The 19,801-nt window shown below is 39.1% G+C and overlaps 1 protein-coding gene across 1 annotated transcript in view; it reads left to right on the top strand.

Annotated features, from left to right (window-relative positions):
- Positions 1-11,559: 11,559 nt before the first annotated feature.
- The window catches only part of hgfb (hepatocyte growth factor b), a 108,691-nt gene continuing 100,449 nt past the window's right edge, over positions 11,560-19,801 (top strand). The window contains exon 1 of the mRNA XM_062035832.1: positions 11,560-11,734. Within this exon, the coding sequence (XP_061891816.1) occupies positions 11,686-11,734 (49 nt within the window). The 5' untranslated portion in view covers positions 11,560-11,685. The remainder of the gene's footprint in view (positions 11,735-19,801) is intronic.

The following is a 19,801-nucleotide window of genomic DNA, read 5'->3' as shown; positions in this document are numbered from 1 at the left end:
ATATATATTGATATATAATGTAGGAAGCAGAATATTGATAACAGAAAGAAATGGGGGGAGGGAGGTTTTTTGGCTTGGTGCACTAATTGTAAGTGTATCTTGTGTTTTTTATGTTGATTTAATAAAAAAAAACGATACAGATAATAAAAAAAACGATACCGATAATTTCCGATATTACATTTTAACGCATTTATCGGCCGATAATATCGGCAGGCCGATATTATCGGACATCCCTAATTTCAATGGTTGAAATCTGCACTTTTGAGTGTTATAGGAGTTGTTACGGTAATCTACGTCACGGCAGCTCAGACCAGGAACAAAGCAGAGTGGGCAGGGTTTGTTTTCAGAACAGCCAACTCATAAAAATATATGATAATATATCTGGGGGGCGTGGTCTGCGGGCCTGCCGCGGAGCGGGGTGTGTAAGGACCGGCCTCGAAGCCAGCAGCAGGTGAGTCGATTGCCCAGCTGGGGCTGGTTATCTAATCACCTGTTGCCTTTATTAGCAGCAGCCGGACGAGACACGTTGTTGGAGTTAGAGCCAGAGATAGAGAGACACACACAGAGACACGCCGGGCTGGAAAGTCCCAAATATATACAGTATTGCTGGAAAGAAAGCCATCCCCGGGTGTTTATGTCAATAAAAGACTTGATTCAAACAGTCTACCAGGCTCCCAAAGATCTGTCGGCGGCAGGAGAACCCACCACGTGCAGAAGCGTTCACAATATCATATTGTCGGCGTTTTTTACACTTTGCTTTCATATTTTGCTGTTTGTTATATTTTTGTTGTGTTTTGCTTGATTGTAAAAGAGGAGTGATGTTCATATGTCAATTCAGAGTTTCACTTCTTATCTGAGTTCTTGGAATGTGTATCCTGTATCAAAAACTGGTTGTCCTCCAGTTTCCTCCAGATAAATTCTAACAAATCAGATACTCTGATAATCAGTGTTGGGACTAACGCGTTACAAAATAACTTGTTACTGTAACACCGTTATTTTCGGAGGTAACTAGTAGTCTTGTGACGACTGGGTCGCATCGTGGTGCGGGGTTGTTCTCCCAGGAATGCAGACGGGCTTCGGACACAGCGTGCAGGTAGGATATTATTTATTGAAGAATTAAATCATAAGGGAATAACCAAAAACATGCTCACAGCACTAAAGGCAAAAACAAAGGGACTAGTGTGGGAGCTAGCAAGCAAAGAGCCTAGCGTGTAAGCTAGCAGGAATACAAAATAGTCGTCAACTGTTGCATTAAGCAAATTAGGAAGCCAGACCGAGTGAGGCCAGGGCAAAGACTAAATAACCCTCTGATTAGTGCCCGGACAACAGGTGAGCGTCCCGAACACTAACCAGAGGCAGGTGTGTGCAATCTGCCGTCATGGCAACGGAAACAAACAAAATCAAGAGGTGCTGAAAACACAAGTGACTAAACAACGTAAACAAACTATGATCCGGGAAGCGGATCATAACAAGTCTAACGCGCTATTTTTTTATATTCAGTAACTCAGTTACCGTTACTACATGATGCGTTACTGCGTTATTTTACATGATTTTTTATATAGCCGATCTTTCCTTTTCTCTAAACTAAACGTGGGGAAATGCATAGAGTGTTCTGGGCTTCAGTACAGTGTTGATCTCCTGAAGACATGATTTTATTTCACAATTCCTTGAGAGAAAAAAAAACGCCTGGTTAGGCTTTGTGTATAGCAGCATGTGTGCGGTATATAATGACATGACATAATCATGTCATGTGTGCCTTCCTTGGGTGAAGCCAGGTTTACGTCTATGTTGTGACATCTTGTTATTATGCGGTATGTTACTTATGTATGTTATGTTGCAGCTATTTCAAATAGTTTTGTCAATTTGTTGTGGCCCGAAATAAATTGGCCCTTTGAAACATATCTTTGTCTTGGTGTGTTGTATTTAGAGCACATTGCTTAGCAGAGTTCAGTGATGCAAATGCATGTCAAGTTGATCAACAGATTGTATTATTCTCCAGTGCAGTAACAGTACTGAAATGAAGGCTATAAGAGCATTAATGGGAGCCTTAAAAAAAAAGTAGTAACTAAATAGTTACTTTTCACAGTAACGCATTACTTTTTGGTGTAAGTAACTGAGTTAGTAACTGAGTTACTTTTTAAATAAAGTAACGTGTAACTGTAACTAGTTACTGGTTTTCAGTAATTAACCCAACACTGCTGATAATTTATCCCGATAAAAAGATGGCCCTGATCAAGAACTGCCTTGGTGCTCTGGGTGCATCTGTTAAAAGCAGCCTCAGAAACCTTGGGGTTCTTGGAGGGTCACTGCCGTCAACTGAGCAAAAACTGTTGTTTATCATCTTACAAATATTTCATGTAGCTGCCAGACTTTAGACCGGTGCAACCAGACCAGCCCGTATCACCCCCATTTGATCCAGTCTTCACTGGCTTCCAGTTAAAGTCCGCATTGAGTTTAAGATTCTAGTCCTGACTCTTCATGCGTTGCATGGTGGGGCCCCTCAGTTGATCACTGACTTGTTATTCCCCTTCTCTTCAGGGCGTAGTCTCCGGTCTTCAGGCCAGGGTCTTCTAAAGATCCCAAAAACTCGTTTTAAAACCGGTGGAGACCTGGCATTCCAGGCTATAGCTCCCAGACTCTGGAACAATTCGCACCAGTCACTCAGTGATCTTGACTGTGTTGACACTTTTAAGAAACATTTCAACTATTGTTCATTTTTTAAATGTTTTCATTTTATTTTTTATAAATGGCTGTGATGATAATGTCAATGAGGGATTTCTAATCACTGCTATGTTGGAATTGTTATTAATATTGATACGGTTGTTGTTTTTATTCATTTTTGTTTGACTACTTTTGGATTGTTTTGTGTCATGTTTGCCTGTCCTCTCAATTGCTCTGTTGATTGCTATTCTGAATGTTTTGGTTTTGGAATTGGAATTGTATTATTATGATATTATTGTGTATTATTTTGTTGGATTGATTAATAAAAAAAATTGTTATGATGTTGCCCATGTAGAATATATGCAGAATATATTCATATTATTCATATATTATATATTATATATATTATATTATTCATTATTATTATTGTCTATTGTGAGCGAACTGTGGTGCCGAATTTCCCCCAGGGATCAATAAAGTACTTTCAATTCAATTCAATTATATTCTATTCTATTCTATTCTATTCTATTCTATTCTATTCTTTGTTGTTTTCATTGAATTGTTGTTTTACTTTACCTATGTTTTGTACAGCATTTTGTGATTTGATCTGTGAAAAGCGCTTTATATATAAAATGTACTTATTTACTTAATATTCAGTGTTTTATTGTTCATAGTTAATATTGCAAATCCCACTTTCTTTATTTTCATGTACATTTTGGGTGTCCCAGTCCGTAAAAAAACTGTAAAATTTAATTCCGTTTTTTTGAGGCGTTCTGTCATAACTTATTTAGAACTCTTTCGGACATTGTGACTTTTGGTATTAGTGTGTACCTGAAAAAAAGGGAGCCAAACACACATCCTATACAGCAGTTCTTTACAGCCAAATATATACATATCATTTATACACACATACACATTGGCCCCTGAGACACATTTTTTCTCTCAATGTGGCCCCCGAGTCAAAATATTTTCCCAGCTCTGGTGTAGGATGAAGGGGCCACTTTAAGCATGTCTGTTGAAATGTAGTTAATGCACCTTTTAACTACCATTTTTAATCCACGTTGTATCCTTTTATGATGTTGCCCCTGTTGTTTAAATTTAATTGTTGTTTTACTTCATCTATGTTTTGTACAGCGTTTTGTGATTTAATCTGTGAAAAGCATTTCATAAATAAAATGTACTTACTTACTTACTTAATATTCAGTGTTTTATTGTTCATAGATAATATTGTAAATCCCACTTTCTTTATTTTCATGTACATTTTGGGTGTCCCATTACGTTAAAAACTGTAAAATTCCAGCTAAATGTGTATATATCATTTATACACAAATACACATTGGCCCCCCTAGACACATGTTTTCTTTCAATGTGGCCCCCCAGTCAAAATATTTGCCCAGCTCTGGTGTAGGATGAAGGGGCCACTTTAAGCATGTCTGTTGAAATGTAGTTAATGCACCTTTTAACTACCATTTTTAATCCACTTTGTATCCTTTTATGATGTTGCCCCTGTTGTTTAAATGTAATTGTTGTTTTACTTCATCTATGTTTTGTACAGCGTTTTGTGATTTAATCTGTGAAAAGCATTTTATAAATAAAATGTACTTACTTACTTACTTAATATTCAGTGTTTTATTGTTCATAGTTAATATTGCAAATCCCACTTTCTTTATTTTCATGTACATTTTGGGTGTCCCATTCCGTTAAAAACTGTAAAATTCCAGCTAAATGTGTATATATCATTTATACACAAATACACATTGGCCCCCCCAGACACATGTTTTCTTTCAATGTGGCCCCCCAGTCAAAATATTTGCCCAGCTCTGGTGTAGGATGAAGGGGGCACATTACCTTTTAACTACCATTTTTAATCCACTTTGTATCCTTTTTATGATGTTGCCCCTGTTGTTTAAATGTAATTGTTGTTTTACTTCATCTATGTTTTGTACAGCGTTTTGTGATTTGATCTGTGAAAAGCGCTTTATAAATAAAATGTACTTACTTACTTACTTACTTAATATTCAGTGTTTTAGTGTTCATAGATAATATTGTAAATCCCACTTTCTTTATTTTCATGTACATTTGGGGTGTCCCATTCCGTAAAAAATGTAAAATTCCATTCTGTTTTATTATTCCATTATTTACAGCTAAATGTGTATACATTTATACGCACATACACACGGGCTTAGCTGCTTACGTGCAGTGATTTCTCCAGATTCTCTGAACCCTTTGATGATATTACGGAGCGTAGATGGTGAAATCCCTAAATTCCTTGCAATAGCTGGTTGAGAAAGGTTTTTCTTAAACTGTTCAACAATTTGCTCACGCATTTGTTGACAAAGTGGTGACCCTCGCCCCATCCTTGTTTGTGAAAAACTGAGCATTTCATGGAATCTACTTTTATACCCAATCATGGCACCCACCTGTTCCCAATTTGCCTGTTCACCTGTGGGATGTTCCAAATAAGTGTTTGATGAGCATTCCTCAACTTTATCAGTATTTATTACCACCTTTCCCAACTTCTTTGTCACGTGTTGCTGGCATCAAATTGTAAAGTTAATGATTATTTGCAAAAAAAAAAAAATGTTTATCAGTTTGAACATCAAATATGTTGTCTTTGTAGCATATTCAACTAAATATGGGTTGAAAATGAGTTGCAAATCATTGTATTCCGTTTATATTTACATCTAACACAATTTTCCAACTCATATGGAAACGGGATTTGTACTTACTTAATATTCAGTGTTTTATTGTTTGTAGTTAATATTGTAAATCACACTTTCTTTATTTTCATGTACATTTTGGGTGTCTTATTCCGTTAAAAACTGTAAAATTCCAGCTAAATGTGTATACTGTATTTTTCGGACTATAAGTCGCTCCGGAGTATAAGTCGCACCAGCCGAAAATGCATAATTAAGAAGGAAAAAAACATATCTAAGTCGCACTGGAGTATAAGTCGCATTTTTTGGGAAAATGTAATTGAATGAAACCCAACACCAAGAATAGACATTTGAAAGGCAATTTAAAACAAATAAAGAATAATGAACAACAGGCTGAATAAGTGTACGTTATATGAGGCATAAATAAGCAACTGAGAACGTGCCTGGTATGTTACCGTAACATATTATGGTAAGAGTCATTCAAATAACTATAACATGTAGAACATGGGTGTAATTTCACTTCGCCCTTTAGGCAATATCAAATTAACATTAGAGCACAACACCACATTCAACGCTAATACTCATACTTGCCAACCCTCCCAATGTTCCCGGGAGACTCCCGAAGTTCAGTGCCTCTCCCGAAAATCTCCCGGGGCAACCGTTCTCCCGAATTTCTCCCGATTTCCACCTGGACGACAATATTGGGGGCGTACCTTAAAGGCACTGCCTTTAGCGTCCTCTACAACCTGTCGTCACGTCCGCTTTTCCTCCATACGAACAGCGTGCCGGCCCAGTCACATAATATATGATGCTTTTACACACACACAAGTGAATGCAAGGCATACTTGATCAACAGCCATCCATGTCACACTGAGGGTAGCCGTATAAACAACTTTAACACTGTTACAAATATGCGCCACGCTGTGAATCCACACCAAACAAGAATGACAAACACATTTCATGAGAACATCCGCACCGTAACACAACATAAACACAACAGAACAAATACCCAGAACCCCTTGCAGCACTAACTCTTCCGGGACGCTACAATACACACCCCCGCTACCACCAAACCCCGCCCCCCCACCTCAATCCCCCATGCACTTTCTCCTGCTACTTCAAGGCTTGAATGTTTGATTTATTCATTATTGTTATTTTTCGAATTTTATTTTAGCCTGTGAAAAAAGTTTATTTTGATATTTGCCTCAGAAGGCTGCAAATAGAAAAGAGGCATTTAATTTTAATTTTAATTTAATTTGATATGCCATTGATATTTTTTTTTATTATTATTATTATTATTATTATTATTATTATTTGAAACTGGATTTTGCATGTCACTATAAAGTTATATAAACCTTGCTTGTTCAATATTCAATGCAAAACGTGTTTGGGTCCCTATTAAAGGCCTACTGAAACCCACTACTACCGACCACGCAGTCTGATAGTTTATATATCAATGATGAAATCTTAACATTATAACACATGCCAATACGGCCGGGTTAACTTATAAAGTGACATTTTAAATTTGCCGCTAAACTTCCGGTTCGAAACGCCTCTGAGGATGACGTATGCGCGTGACGTAGACCGGCGAACACGGGTATGCCTTCCACATTGAAGCCAATACGAAAAAGCTCTGTTTTCATTTCATAATTCCACAGTATTCTGGACATCTGTGTTCGTGAATCTGTTGCAATCATGTTCATTGCATTATGGAGAAGGAAGCTGAGCAAGCAAAGAAGAAAGTTGTCGGTGCGAAATGGACGTATTTTTCGAACGTAGTCAGCCACAACAGTACACAGCCGGCGCTTCTTTGTTTACATTCCCGAAAGATGCAGTCAAGATGGAAGAACTCGGATAACAGAGACTCTAACCAGGAGGACTTTTGACTTCGATACACAGACGCCTGTAGAGAACTGGGACAACACAGACTCTTACCAGGATTACTTTGATTTGGATGACAAAGACGCAGACGTGCTACTGTGAGTATGCAGCTTTGGCTTCTAAACATTTGATCGCTTGACCGTATGTGCGCAACTTTTTTTTGCGTATGTACGTAACTTTTTAAAAATATATAAGCTTTATGAACCTTGGGTTAGGTGAACGGTCTTTTGGGCTGAGTGATTGTGTGTGTTGATCAGGTGTTTGAATTGTATTGGGTGTTCTATGGAGCTAGGAGCTAGCATAGGAGCTAGGAGCTAGCATAACACGTACCGTACCGTACGTGCGCATCACGTACGTAACTTTTTAAAAATATATAAGCTTTATGAACCTTGGGTTAGGTGAACGGTCTTTTGGGCTGAGTGATTGTGTGTGTTGATCAGGTGTTTGAATTGTATTGCCGTGTTCTATGGAGCTAGGAGCTAGCAGAGGAGCTAGGAGCTAGCATAACAAACACGCAGGTGTTTTTATGCAGGATTAATTTGTGGCATATTAAATATAAGCCTGGTTGTGTTGTGGCTAATAGAGTATATATATGTCTTGTGTTTATTTACTGTTGTAGTCATTCCCAGCTGAATATCAGGTCACCCCCGCCTCTCACAGCATCTTCCCTATCTGAATAGCTTCAACTCCCACTAGTCCTTCACTTGCACTTTACTCATCCACAAATCTTTCATCCTCGCTCAAATTAATGGGGAAATTGTCGCTTTCTCGGTCCGAATCTCTCTCACTTCATGCGGCCATCATTGTAAACAATAGGGAACTTTGCGTATATGTTCAACTGACTACGTCACGCTACTTCCGGTAGGTGCAAGCCTTTTTTTTATCAGATACCAAAAGTTGCAATCTTTATCGTCGTTGTTCTATACTAAATCCTTTCAGCAAAAATATGGCAATATCGCGAAATGATCAAGTATGACACATAGAATAGATCTGCTATCCCCGTTTAAATAAAAACAAATCATTTCAGTAGGCCTTTAAAAGGTTAATTTGTTCAACTTTGGCCCACGGCTTTGTTCAGTTTTAAATGATCGCCCACTCTGTATTTGAGTTTAACACCCCTGATGTAGAACATGCTATACGTTTACCAAACAATCTGTCACTCCTAATCGCTAAATCCCATGAAATATTATACGTCTAGTCTCTTACGTGAATGAGCTGAATAATATTATTTGATATTTTACGCTAATGTGTTAATAATTTCACACATAAGTCGCTCCTGAGTATAAGTCGCACCCCCCGGCCAAACTATGAAAAAAAACTGCGACTTATAGTCCGAAAAATACGGTATATAATGTATACACACATACACATTGGCCCCTCATGACACATTTTTTTCTCTCAATATGGCCCCCCCCCGAGTCCAAATATTTTCCCAGTTTAAAGGCCTACTGAAATGATTTTTTTTAATTTAAACGGGAATAGCAGATCCATTCTATGTGTCATACTTGATCATTTCGCAATATTGCCATATTTTTGCTGAAAGGATTTAATAGAGAAAATCGACGATAAAGTTCGCAACTTTTGCTCGCTGATAAAAAAAAGCCTTGCCTGTAGCGGAAGTAGCGTGACGTCACAGGAGCTAGTATTCCTCACAATTCCCCGTTGTTTACAATGGAGCGAGAGAGATTCGGACCGAGAAAGTGATGATTACCCCATTAATTTGAGCGAGGATGAAAGATTCGTAGATGAGGAACGTTACAGTGAAGGACTTGAGAGACAGTGATGGACGTATCTTTTTTCGCTCTGACCGTAACTTAGGTACAAGCTGGCTCATTGGATTCCAAACTCTCCTTTTTTTATTGTGGATCACGGATTTGTATTTTAAACCACCTGGGATACTATATCCTCTTGAAAATGAGAGTCGAGAACGCAAAATGGACATTCAGTGCCTTTTATCTCCACGACAATACATCGGCGAAATGCTTTAGCTACGAGCTAACGTGATAGCATCGTGCTTTAACTGCATATAGAAACAAAAAAATAAAGGATAGAAGGAAGTATAGATAGAAAATCAACAATACTATTAAACCGTGGACATGTAAATACACGGTTAATGCTTTCCAGGCTGGCGAAGGTTAACAATGCTGTGCTAACGACGCCTTTGAAGCTAACTTAGCAACTTAGCAACGGGACCTCACAGAGCTATGCTAAAAACATTAGCTCTCCACCTACGCCAGCCAGCCCTCATCTACTCATCAACACCCGTGCTCACCTGCGTTCCAGCGATCGGCAGAAGGACGAAGGACTTCACCCGATGCGTTTGGCGGCCCGGAGACGTAGGAAGTCAAGGTGAGGTCGGCGGCTAGCGCGGCTAGCGCGGCTAGCGCGGCTAGCGCGGCTAGCGCTCCAACAAAGTCCTCCTGGTTGTGTTGCTGTAGTCCGCTGCTAATACACCGATCCCACCTACAACTGTCTTCTTTGCAGCCTCCATTGTTCATTAAACAAATTGCAAAAGATGTCCAAAATACTGTGGAATTATGAAATGAAAACAGAGCTTTTTGTATAGGATTCTACGGGTACCATAACTTCCGTTACTCTGACTTCGTCACGCGCATACGTCATCATACCGCGACGTTTCAGCCGGATATTTCCCGGGAAGTTTTAAAAGTCACTTTATAAGTTAACCCGGCCGTATTCAGTAGGCCTTTAAAGGCCTACTGAAAGCCACTACTACCGACCACGCAGTCTGATAGTTTATATATCAATGATGAAATCTTAACATTATAACACATGCCAATACGGCCGGGTTAACTTATAAAGTGACATTTTAAATTTGCCGCTAAACTTCCGGTTCGAAACGCCTCTGAGGATGACGTATGCGCGTGACGTAGACCGGCGAACACGGGTATGCCTTCCACATTGAAGCCAATACGAAAAAGCTCTGTTTTCATTTCATAATTCCACAGTATTCTGGACATCTGTGTTCGTGAATCTGTTTAAATCATGTTCATTGCATTATGAAGAAGGAAGCTGAGCAAGCAAAGAAGAAAGTTGTCGGTGCGAAATGGACGTATTTTTCGAACGTAGTCAGCCACAACAGTACACAGCCGGCGCTTCTTTGTTTACATTCCCGAAAGATGCAGTCAAGATGGAAGAACTCGGATAACAGAGACTCTAACCAGGAGGACATTTGACTTCGATACACAGACGCCTGTAGAGAACTGGGACAACACAGACTCTTACCAGGATTACTTTGATTTGGATGACAAAGACGCAGACGTGCTACTGTGAGTATGCAGCTTTGGCTTTTTTTTGCGTATGTACGTAACTTTTTTAAAATATATAAGCTTTATGAACCTTGGGTTAGGTGAACGGTCTTTTGGGCTGAGTGATTGTGTGTGTTGATCATGTGTTTGAATTGTATTGGCGTGTTCTATGGAGCTAGGAGCTAGCAGAGGAGCTAGCATAACACGTACCGTACCTACGTGCGCGTCACGTACGTAACTTTTTAAAAATATATAAGCTTTATGAACCTTGGGTTAGGTGAACGGTCTTTTGGGCTGAGTGATTGTGTGTGTTGATCAGGTGTTTGAATTGTATTGGCGTGTTCTATGGAGCTAGGAGCTAGCAGAGGAGCTAGGAGCTAGCAGAGGAGCTAGGAGCTAGCATAACAAACACGCAGGTGTTTTTATGCAGGATTAATTTGTGGCATATTAAATATAAGCCTGGTTGTGTTGTGGCTAATAGAGTATATATATGTCTTGTGTTTATTTACTGTTGTAGTCATTCCCAGCTGAATATCAGGTCACCCCCGGCTCTCACAGCATCTTCCCTATCTGAATAGCTTCAACTCCCCACTAGTCCTTCACTTGCACTTTACTCATCCACAAATCTTTCATCCTCGCTCAAATTAATGGGGAAATTGTCGCTTTCTCGGTCCGAATCTCTCTCACTTCATGCGGCCATCATTGTAAACAATAGGGAACTTTGCGTATATGTTCAACTGACTACGTCACGCTACTTCCGGTAGGTGCAAGCCTTTTTTTTATCAGATACCAAAAGTTGCAATCTTTATCGTTGTTGTTCTATACTAAATCCTTTCAGCAAAAATATGGCAATATCGCGAAATGATCAAGTATGACACATAGAATAGATCTGCTATCCCCGTTTAAATAAAAAAAATCATTTCAGTAGGCCTTTAAGCATGTCTGTTGAAATTGAAATTGTGAGCCCTGCGTATTCAGAAATTGAACACCAACACGCCAATTGGTTTTGTCATTGCGTGGGGGGGGGGGGGGGGGGGGGGGGGGGGGGGGGGACTCACCAAAGAGTGGGCAATGACATCCACATGAGAGGGGGGGTGGGGGGAGCGAGGCGGGGAAGTACTTGGAGGAGACGCATCCTCTTGCGCACGCAGTGCTGGAAAGCAACATCTCTCTGCCCAGTTCTTCTTTTTTTTGGACTCCTTCTCCTTCTTGTTGTCGAGATGTGGATTTACAAACTCTTACTGACACTCTTCATCCTGTCCTGTCCCGGTAAGTCGGACGCGCTCGCAACCAGTTTGGCTGGCTCGCCTTTTCTTTTCTTTTTTGGCACCGCGCTATGACGCACAACCGCTGATGCGCACAGTGCGATATATTTGCGCACTGCGCGCCGGATTACTGCACTTTTTTTATATTTTTTTTAATTTTTTTTAGAAAACACGCAGCGAGAGTGAACACGCACGACACGTGGGGTGACACTTGAGTGGAGGTTTGCATGAGTTGGACTCAAGTTGTGTGACCCAGCTGCGACAATCCACCCACATGCGCAATCAGCAACTGGCTCACGGCCGCTTTGGTGTCATTACAAGGACTTGTATGCGTCATCCGCGTCCTGCGTGAGCGTGGGGTCTCGTGTCTGCAGTGATATATGACATGCATCATATTAGTTAGTGCTGAGTCATTATAGTCACCATGCAGGGATGAGTGGCGACCTCGCACACTGCAGCTTTGAAAACGGACAAAAGTGTTTAAATATCACATTTGTGTTTGTTTTTAACCTACAGTCACATGCATTGTCATTCTTATGCAGTACGTATTTTTCCAATCAGCCTGACCTAAGCCTAAGGTTTTATGTTTTTATAATCTTTGTCATTAACACACGGTTTTGTGTCATTTGACAAGGTTGTAAACTAAGTAGGGTTAGGTATAATTAATGAATACGATTAAAATCAAGAGTAAGATTACTAATTCAGTGTTAATATTTAAGGGGGCCCCTTTGTCTCCTAATAGGTGCCATTTTGGGGTCCTTATACACACACCATAATAATACCCGTATGTTGAAGCACAGTACGTCTGACTATGTATAGTTCATACAATGCAAATAATGTTGTATTCGATGTTATCATGCAGCACTTTGTGGTCACCACTTTGCATAAAGGGAGTTCAGAAATAAGTCACCAGTGACTTATACCAATAATAAAAAAGTTGGCCCATTAATTGGCAAGTTCAAGCTACTCTTACTATACTGTATCTTATCCATTACATCTAAGCCTGTCTCGTTATTTGGCAGGCAGTAGTTTATAAGTTAATAACCCAAACTGTTTATGAGCCCACACCAAATGTGTTATTATCGTCATTGACATATGGGTCAGGGGTGTCAAACTCATTTTTAACTCAGGGGCCCGAATGGAGGAAAATATGTGCACGTGCGGGCCTGACTATTAAAAATCATGGCATTAAAACTAAAAAAATAAAGACAACTTCGGATTGTTTTCCTTGTCTTACTTTGTCCAAAAATAGAACAAACACATTCTTAAGTAGGGTTAGATATAATTAATGAATATGATTAAAATCAAGAATAAGATTACTAATGCAGTGTTAATATTTAAGGGGGCCCCTTTGTCTCCTAATAGGTGCCATTTTGGGGTCCTTATACACACACCATAATAATACCCGTATGTTGAAGCACAGTACGTCTGACTATGTACAGTTCGTACAATGCAAATAATGTTGTATTCAATGTTATCATGCAGCACTTTGTGGTCACCACTTTGCATAAAGGGAGTTCAGAAATGAGTCACCAGTGACTTATACCAACAATAAAACAGTTGGCTCATTAATTGGCAAGTTCAAGCTACTCTTACTATACTGTATCTTATCTGTTGCATCTAAGCCTGTCTCACTATTTGGCAAGCAGACGTTTATAAGTTAATAACTCAAACTGTTTATGAGCCCACACCGAATGTGTTATTATTGTCATTGACATATGGGTCAGGGGTGTCAAACTCATTTTTAGCTCAGGGGCCGCGTGGGGGAAAATCTGTGCACGCGCGGGCCGGACTATTAAAAATCATGGCATTATAAATAAATGATAAATGGGTTATACTTGTATAGCGCTTTTCTACCTTCAAGGTACTCAAAGCGCTTTGACACTATTTCCACATTCACCCATTCACACACACATTCACACACTGATGGCGGGAGCTGCCATGCAAGGCGCTAACCAGCACCCATCAGGAGCAAGGGTGAAGTGTCTTGCCCAAGGACACAACGGATGTGACTAGGATGGTAGAATGTGGGGATTGAACCCCAGTAACCAGCAACCCTCCGATTGCTGGCACGGCCACTCTACCAACTTCGCCACGCATTAAAACTAAAAAAAATAAAGACAACTTCGGATTGTTTTCCTTGTCTTACTTTGGCCAAAAATAGAACAAACACATTCTTAAGTAGGGTTAGATATAATTAATGAATACGATTAAAATCAAGAGTAAGATTACTAATTCAGTGTTAATATTTAAGTTGGCCCTTTTGTCTCCTAATAGGTACCATTTTGGGGTCCTTATACACACACCATAATAATACCAGTATGTTGAAGCACAGTACGTCTGACTACCTACAGTTCGTACAATGCAAATAATGTTGTATTCAATGTTATTATGCAGCACTTTGTGGTCACCACTTTGCATAAAGAGAGTTCAGAAATGAGTCACCAGTGACTTATACCAATAATAAAACAGTTGGCTCATTAATTGGCAAGTTCAAGCTACTCTTACTATACTGTATCTTATCCGTTACATCTAAGCCTGTCTCATTATTTGGCAGGCAGTAGTTAATAAGTTAATAACCCAAACTGTTTATGAGCCCACACCAAATTTGTTATTATCGTCATTGACATATGGGTCAGGGGTGTCAAACTCATTTTTAACTCAGGGGCCCGAATGGAGGAAAATCTGTGCATGTGCGGGCCGGACTATTAAAAATCATAGCATTAAAACTAAAAAAATAAAGACAACTTCGGATTGTTTTCCTTGTCTTACTTTGTCCAAAAATAGAACAAACACATTCTTAAGTAGGGTTAGATATAATTAATGAATATGATTAAAATCAAGAATAAGATTACTAATGCAGTGTTAATATTTAAGGGGGCCCCTTTGTCTCCTAATAGGTACCATTTTGGGGTCCTTATACACACACCATAATAATACACGTATGTTGAAGCACAGTACGTCTGACTACGTACAGTTCGTACAATGCAAATAATGTTGTATTCAATGTTATCATGCAGCACTTTGTGGTCACCACTTTGCATAAAGGGAGTTCAGAAATGAGTCACCAGTGACTTATACCAATAATAAAACAGTTGGCTCATTAATTGGCAAGTTCAAGCTACTCTTACTATACTGTATCTTATCTGTTACATCTAAGCCTGTCTCATTATTTGGCAGGCAGTAGTTTATAAGTTAATAACCCAAACTGTTTATGAGCCCACACCAAATTTGTTATTATCGTCATTGACATATGGGTCAGGGGTGTCAAACTCATTTTTAACTCAGGGGCCCGAATGGAGGAAAATCTGTGCACGTGCGGGCCGGACTATTAAAAATCATGGCATTAAAACTAAAAAAATAAAGACAACTTCGGATTGTTTTCCTTGTCTTACTTTGGCCAAAAATAGAACAAACACATTCTTAAGTAGGGTTAGATATAATTAATGAATATGATTAAAATCAAGAATAAGATTACTAATGCAGTGTTAATATTTAAGGGGGCCCCTTTGTCTCCTAATAGGTACCATTTTGGGGTCCTTATACACACACCATAATAATACCCGTATGTTGAAGCACAGTACGTCTGACTATGTACAGTTCGTACAATGCAAATAATGTTGTATTCAATGTTATCATGCAGCACTTTGTGGTCACCACTTTGCATAAAGGGAGTTCAGAAATGAGTCACCAGTGACTTATACCAATAATAAAACAGTTGGCTCATTAATTGGCAAGTTCAAGCTATTCTTACTATACTGCATCTTATCCGTTACATCTAAGCCTGTCTCACTATTTGGCAAGCAGTAGTTTATAAGTTAATAACACAAACTGTTTATGAGCCCACACCAAATGTGTTATTATCGTCATTGATATATGGGTCAGGGGTGTCAAACTCATTTTTAGCTCAGGGGCCGCATGGAGGAAAATCTGTGCATAAAAACCATGGCATTAAAACTAAAAAAATAAAGACAACTTCGGATTGTTTTCCTTGTCTTACTTTGGTCAAAAATAGAACAAACACATTCTTAAAATATTGCAATAAAAATGTAGAAAAAGATACCGGAATGAAATGAATGAGAGAAGAAAGTGCCTAAAAATGTGTTTTCTTTTGTATGTTGTTTTTTTAATGAATTAAGTAACGTTCATGGCAACCTTTTTTTTTTTTTCCAAAACACAATATAGAATGTGAGATATAACAGGATAATGCATACATGTACTGTATATTTGTTTCCAAAACCCTTACAAAAAAGTGGGACCCCCAAAAATGTACTGTGGGACCTAGGGATGATGTTTGATAAGAAATTATCGAGTTTGAGCCCATTATCGAATCCTCTTATCGAACCGATTCCTTATCGATTCTCTCATCGAATCCAGCTACTTTGTTGTATACGGAAAAAGACACAATATTTGGTTTAACAAAAGCTCACTTTTATTTTATAATAAAAATAAATAAATAAATAAATATTGACTGTTATCCCCCTAAAAAAATTAAATAAAAAATTATTGACTGTTGTTACCCAAAGTATATTAAGTCTGATTTTTCAGAAAAAAATATATATACAGTAACACAAAAACAACATGTCTCTGTGATCACTATAGGTGTATAAATAGTAATATAGTGTTAAATAAAATCAGTTCCTTGGGCACAAAACTAAAAATAATACAGCTCTCCAAAAAGTGCACTTCTGCTGCTATTGGAACATACTAACTACACACACTATGACACTAAGAACACCACAGACATCAATCAACAATTCTTACCCCCTTACATGAGAGCGAAGCCTGGCAATAATTGCATATTGCCTGTTCTGCCCTCACTATACGTGTTGAGGTTATACAGCTTGGCAGACAGCTAACAAACAATCCAAAGCAGATTAATCCATTCATTGTTGATCTTGCTTTGTCTTTTCCTATCTTTACTTTTGTCTTGCACTGGACTGTTATAGATTTTTTTAAAACTGAAATACACACAATGACAAATGTATAAGCTATGTGATTCAATTAAAATACTGAAATATAATACACAATATGTAAATATTAGCTTCACACAAATATACTGTACTATCATCAAACAAATACTTCTGAGTGTTGAAACTATTTCGATGGTGGAAATATACGACTGGCAGCCATTTTAAGTCATCAAAACAGCCATTGAAACAGTGCACAAAAATCGTTTTTCAATAGACATCTAAGTATCAAACTTAAACACTTTCCACCTTAATATTGAGTTACATAAACAAGTTAAACAGTTTACTTACAGACTTATCTTTTCCAAGGCTTGTAAAAGCTAACACAACTTGTCTACTTCTCAATTGTCTCAACCCGGAAGTGCCCAAACTAATGATGCGTAGTATTTTCATATCGCCACAAGGTGTCAGTAAGAGTCTACAATCAAATGGGCATAACGTTGCAGGTCCCACAGGGCATTTCCTGTACGTGGGAAGGGATTCGTTCCCAGGGATTCGAATAAAGAACCAACTCTTTTTCTTTACTATAGTGGCCTCGAAAATGGGAACCGGTTCTCAAAAAGGGATTCGAGTCCATGGAATCGGTTCTTTTCTTATCGAACAACCGGGAGAACCGATTTCGAACATCATCCCTAGTGGGACCCCATTTGTATGACTTGATGGGGTCCCAGGGACCCCATTTTGAAAATTCCTAGCGCCAACACTGATGGAGTATTGGTGCATGCAAAACAGCAGCAGGCGGCTGTGGCCTGCGGGCCGGTTGTAATACTATTTAAATATCATCCAGGGGGCCATAGATCATTCATTCGCTGGCCGGATCTGACCCCCGGGCCTTGAGTTTGACACGTAGGGGTTAGGGAATTATGAAATTGTTGTAATAAAAGTGCTTCCATTGGGGCTCCGAGTTCTCTTCCTATTAGATGATGTCATTTACAACAAAATATAGGTCTACTCGTCAGACGTTTCATTAGGTACAACTCTAGTAATACGGTATCTGTACTGTACACTATGTGTCTGCTCTAAAATGCTTTGAAAGACACGCTGTACATGTAACACACATATCCAACATTCAAATTGTCAATGACTTATGGTGTGTGTCTGGACCCGGGATGCAGAGACGGCAGGCAAGTGCATTCAAGAAGTCCTTTTTTTTAGGGGAAACACCCCTTTGTAGTGAGAAAGTTGTGCCCTAAGGTCAAAAAGGTTAAGAACCCCTGATATAGAGGACAGGGCTAAAACCATTTTCCTTTGTTTGCTTTAAGCTTCACACGTGTTTACTCTTTGTGCACTTTCCAACTGCACTTGCCGTATAATGTGTGAAAACCTGCTGGTGTTTCCTTTAAAGAAAAATACTTCTTTCATGCACTTACCTGCCGTCTCTGCATCCCGGGTCCAGACACACACCGTAAGTCATGAAAAGTTGTTTTACATGTATAGTATGTCTTTCAAAGCATTTTGAAACCAAACCAAAAAGTTCGAAGACTGTCTGTGAAGCATAATCTATGCAACATTTTGACCAAAGAACCACCATTTCATGTTATGTAGACCACAAGGAAGTATTTTATATGTAGAAAAAAAAATCATAATATGACTCCTTTAATGCTCCTTATAATCTGGTGCGCCTTTTGTATGAAAATAGACCTGAATAGACCCGCTCATCGGAAGTGCGCCTAATGTACGAAATAATTCTGGCTGTGCTTACCGACCTCGAAGCTATTCTATCTGGTACATGGTGTAATGATTAGTGTGACCCCTAGATGGCAGTCACACATAAGAGATACGTGTAGACTGCAAGATGACGCCGGTAAACAACACCAAAACTTCAAATGTTCCATTGAGAATATAGAACATTACACACGGTGTTGTCAAAAATGTTTTAGTACAATTTTGGTAAGCTACAAAGTCGCACCGCTTGATGGATTGTTGCAGCATTACCGCTACCATAGTCAGACGTACTGTGCTACAACATACGGGTATTATTATGTCTGTAAAACATAATCTATGCAACATTTTGACCAACGAACCACCATTTCGTGTTATGTAGACCACAAGGAAGTCTTTTAAATGTAGAAAAGAATCATAGTATGACCCCTTTAATGCGCCTTATAACCCGGTGCGCCTAATGTACGGAATAATGATGGATGTGCTTACCGACCTCGAAGCTATTTTATATGGTACATGGTGTAATGATTACTGTGACCAGTAGATGGCAGTCACACATAAGAGATACGTGTAGACTGCAAGATGACGCCAGTAAACAACACCGAAACTTCAAATGTTCCATTGAGAATATAGAACATTTAAGCATGGATTGTTGCGGCATTACGGCTACCATAGTCAGACGTACTGTGCTTCAACATACAGGTATTATTATGGTGTGTGTATAAGGACCCCAAAATGGCACTTATTAGGAGACAAAGGGGCCCCCTTAAATATTAACACTGAATTAGTAATCTTACTCTTGATTTTAATCGTATTCATTAATTATATCTAACACTACTTAATTTACAACCTTGTCAAATGACAAAAAAATGTGTGTTAATTGCAAAGATTATAAAAACATAAACCTTAGGATTAGATCAGGCTGATTGGAACAATCAAATATACTAATCAAATATACTGCATAAGAATGACTCATAATTAACTGACGGAAAAAAATTTACAAACAATTATGTCGTGCTAAAACAAATTAAATTAAAAATAAATATGCTCCCTGTGGAAGTAGCTTCCTAGCGGCCCCACTGTTGACGCGGCACAAGAGCCAAGCGTGCAGTTTTCACAAAGTTTTTAATGATCAATTCCTTTCACAAAGTTCTCTCTCCAGCAGGACGCGACTTTTCGGCCAAGTTCGCTTCCTCTCTCTCTCCCTGCTCCCGGCCGCTTACTGTTAAAGACAACAGATGATTAGATTAACACGTACCACCTGTGAAATCTAATCACCTGCCAGCTGTGTCTCGCCGTCAGCACTGCCACTCCCCCGTCTGATGGTGCTCTGTCCTCAGCACCATGGACAGAAGCGGTGACCTTTGCTCCTGCAGGCAGCGCTGACAACATCTCCCTCCACACTTCCTAACTAAAGTGTCGTTAAAATTAAAGTGCAA

The sequence above is a fragment of the Entelurus aequoreus genome, linkage group LG24, assembly GCF_033978785.1.
Source record: "Entelurus aequoreus isolate RoL-2023_Sb linkage group LG24, RoL_Eaeq_v1.1, whole genome shotgun sequence".
NCBI classification, from domain to species: domain Eukaryota; kingdom Metazoa; phylum Chordata; class Actinopteri; order Syngnathiformes; family Syngnathidae; genus Entelurus; species Entelurus aequoreus.
The sequence above is the reverse complement of the archived record's forward strand: the minus strand, read 5'-3'. Positions and strand labels throughout refer to the sequence as shown.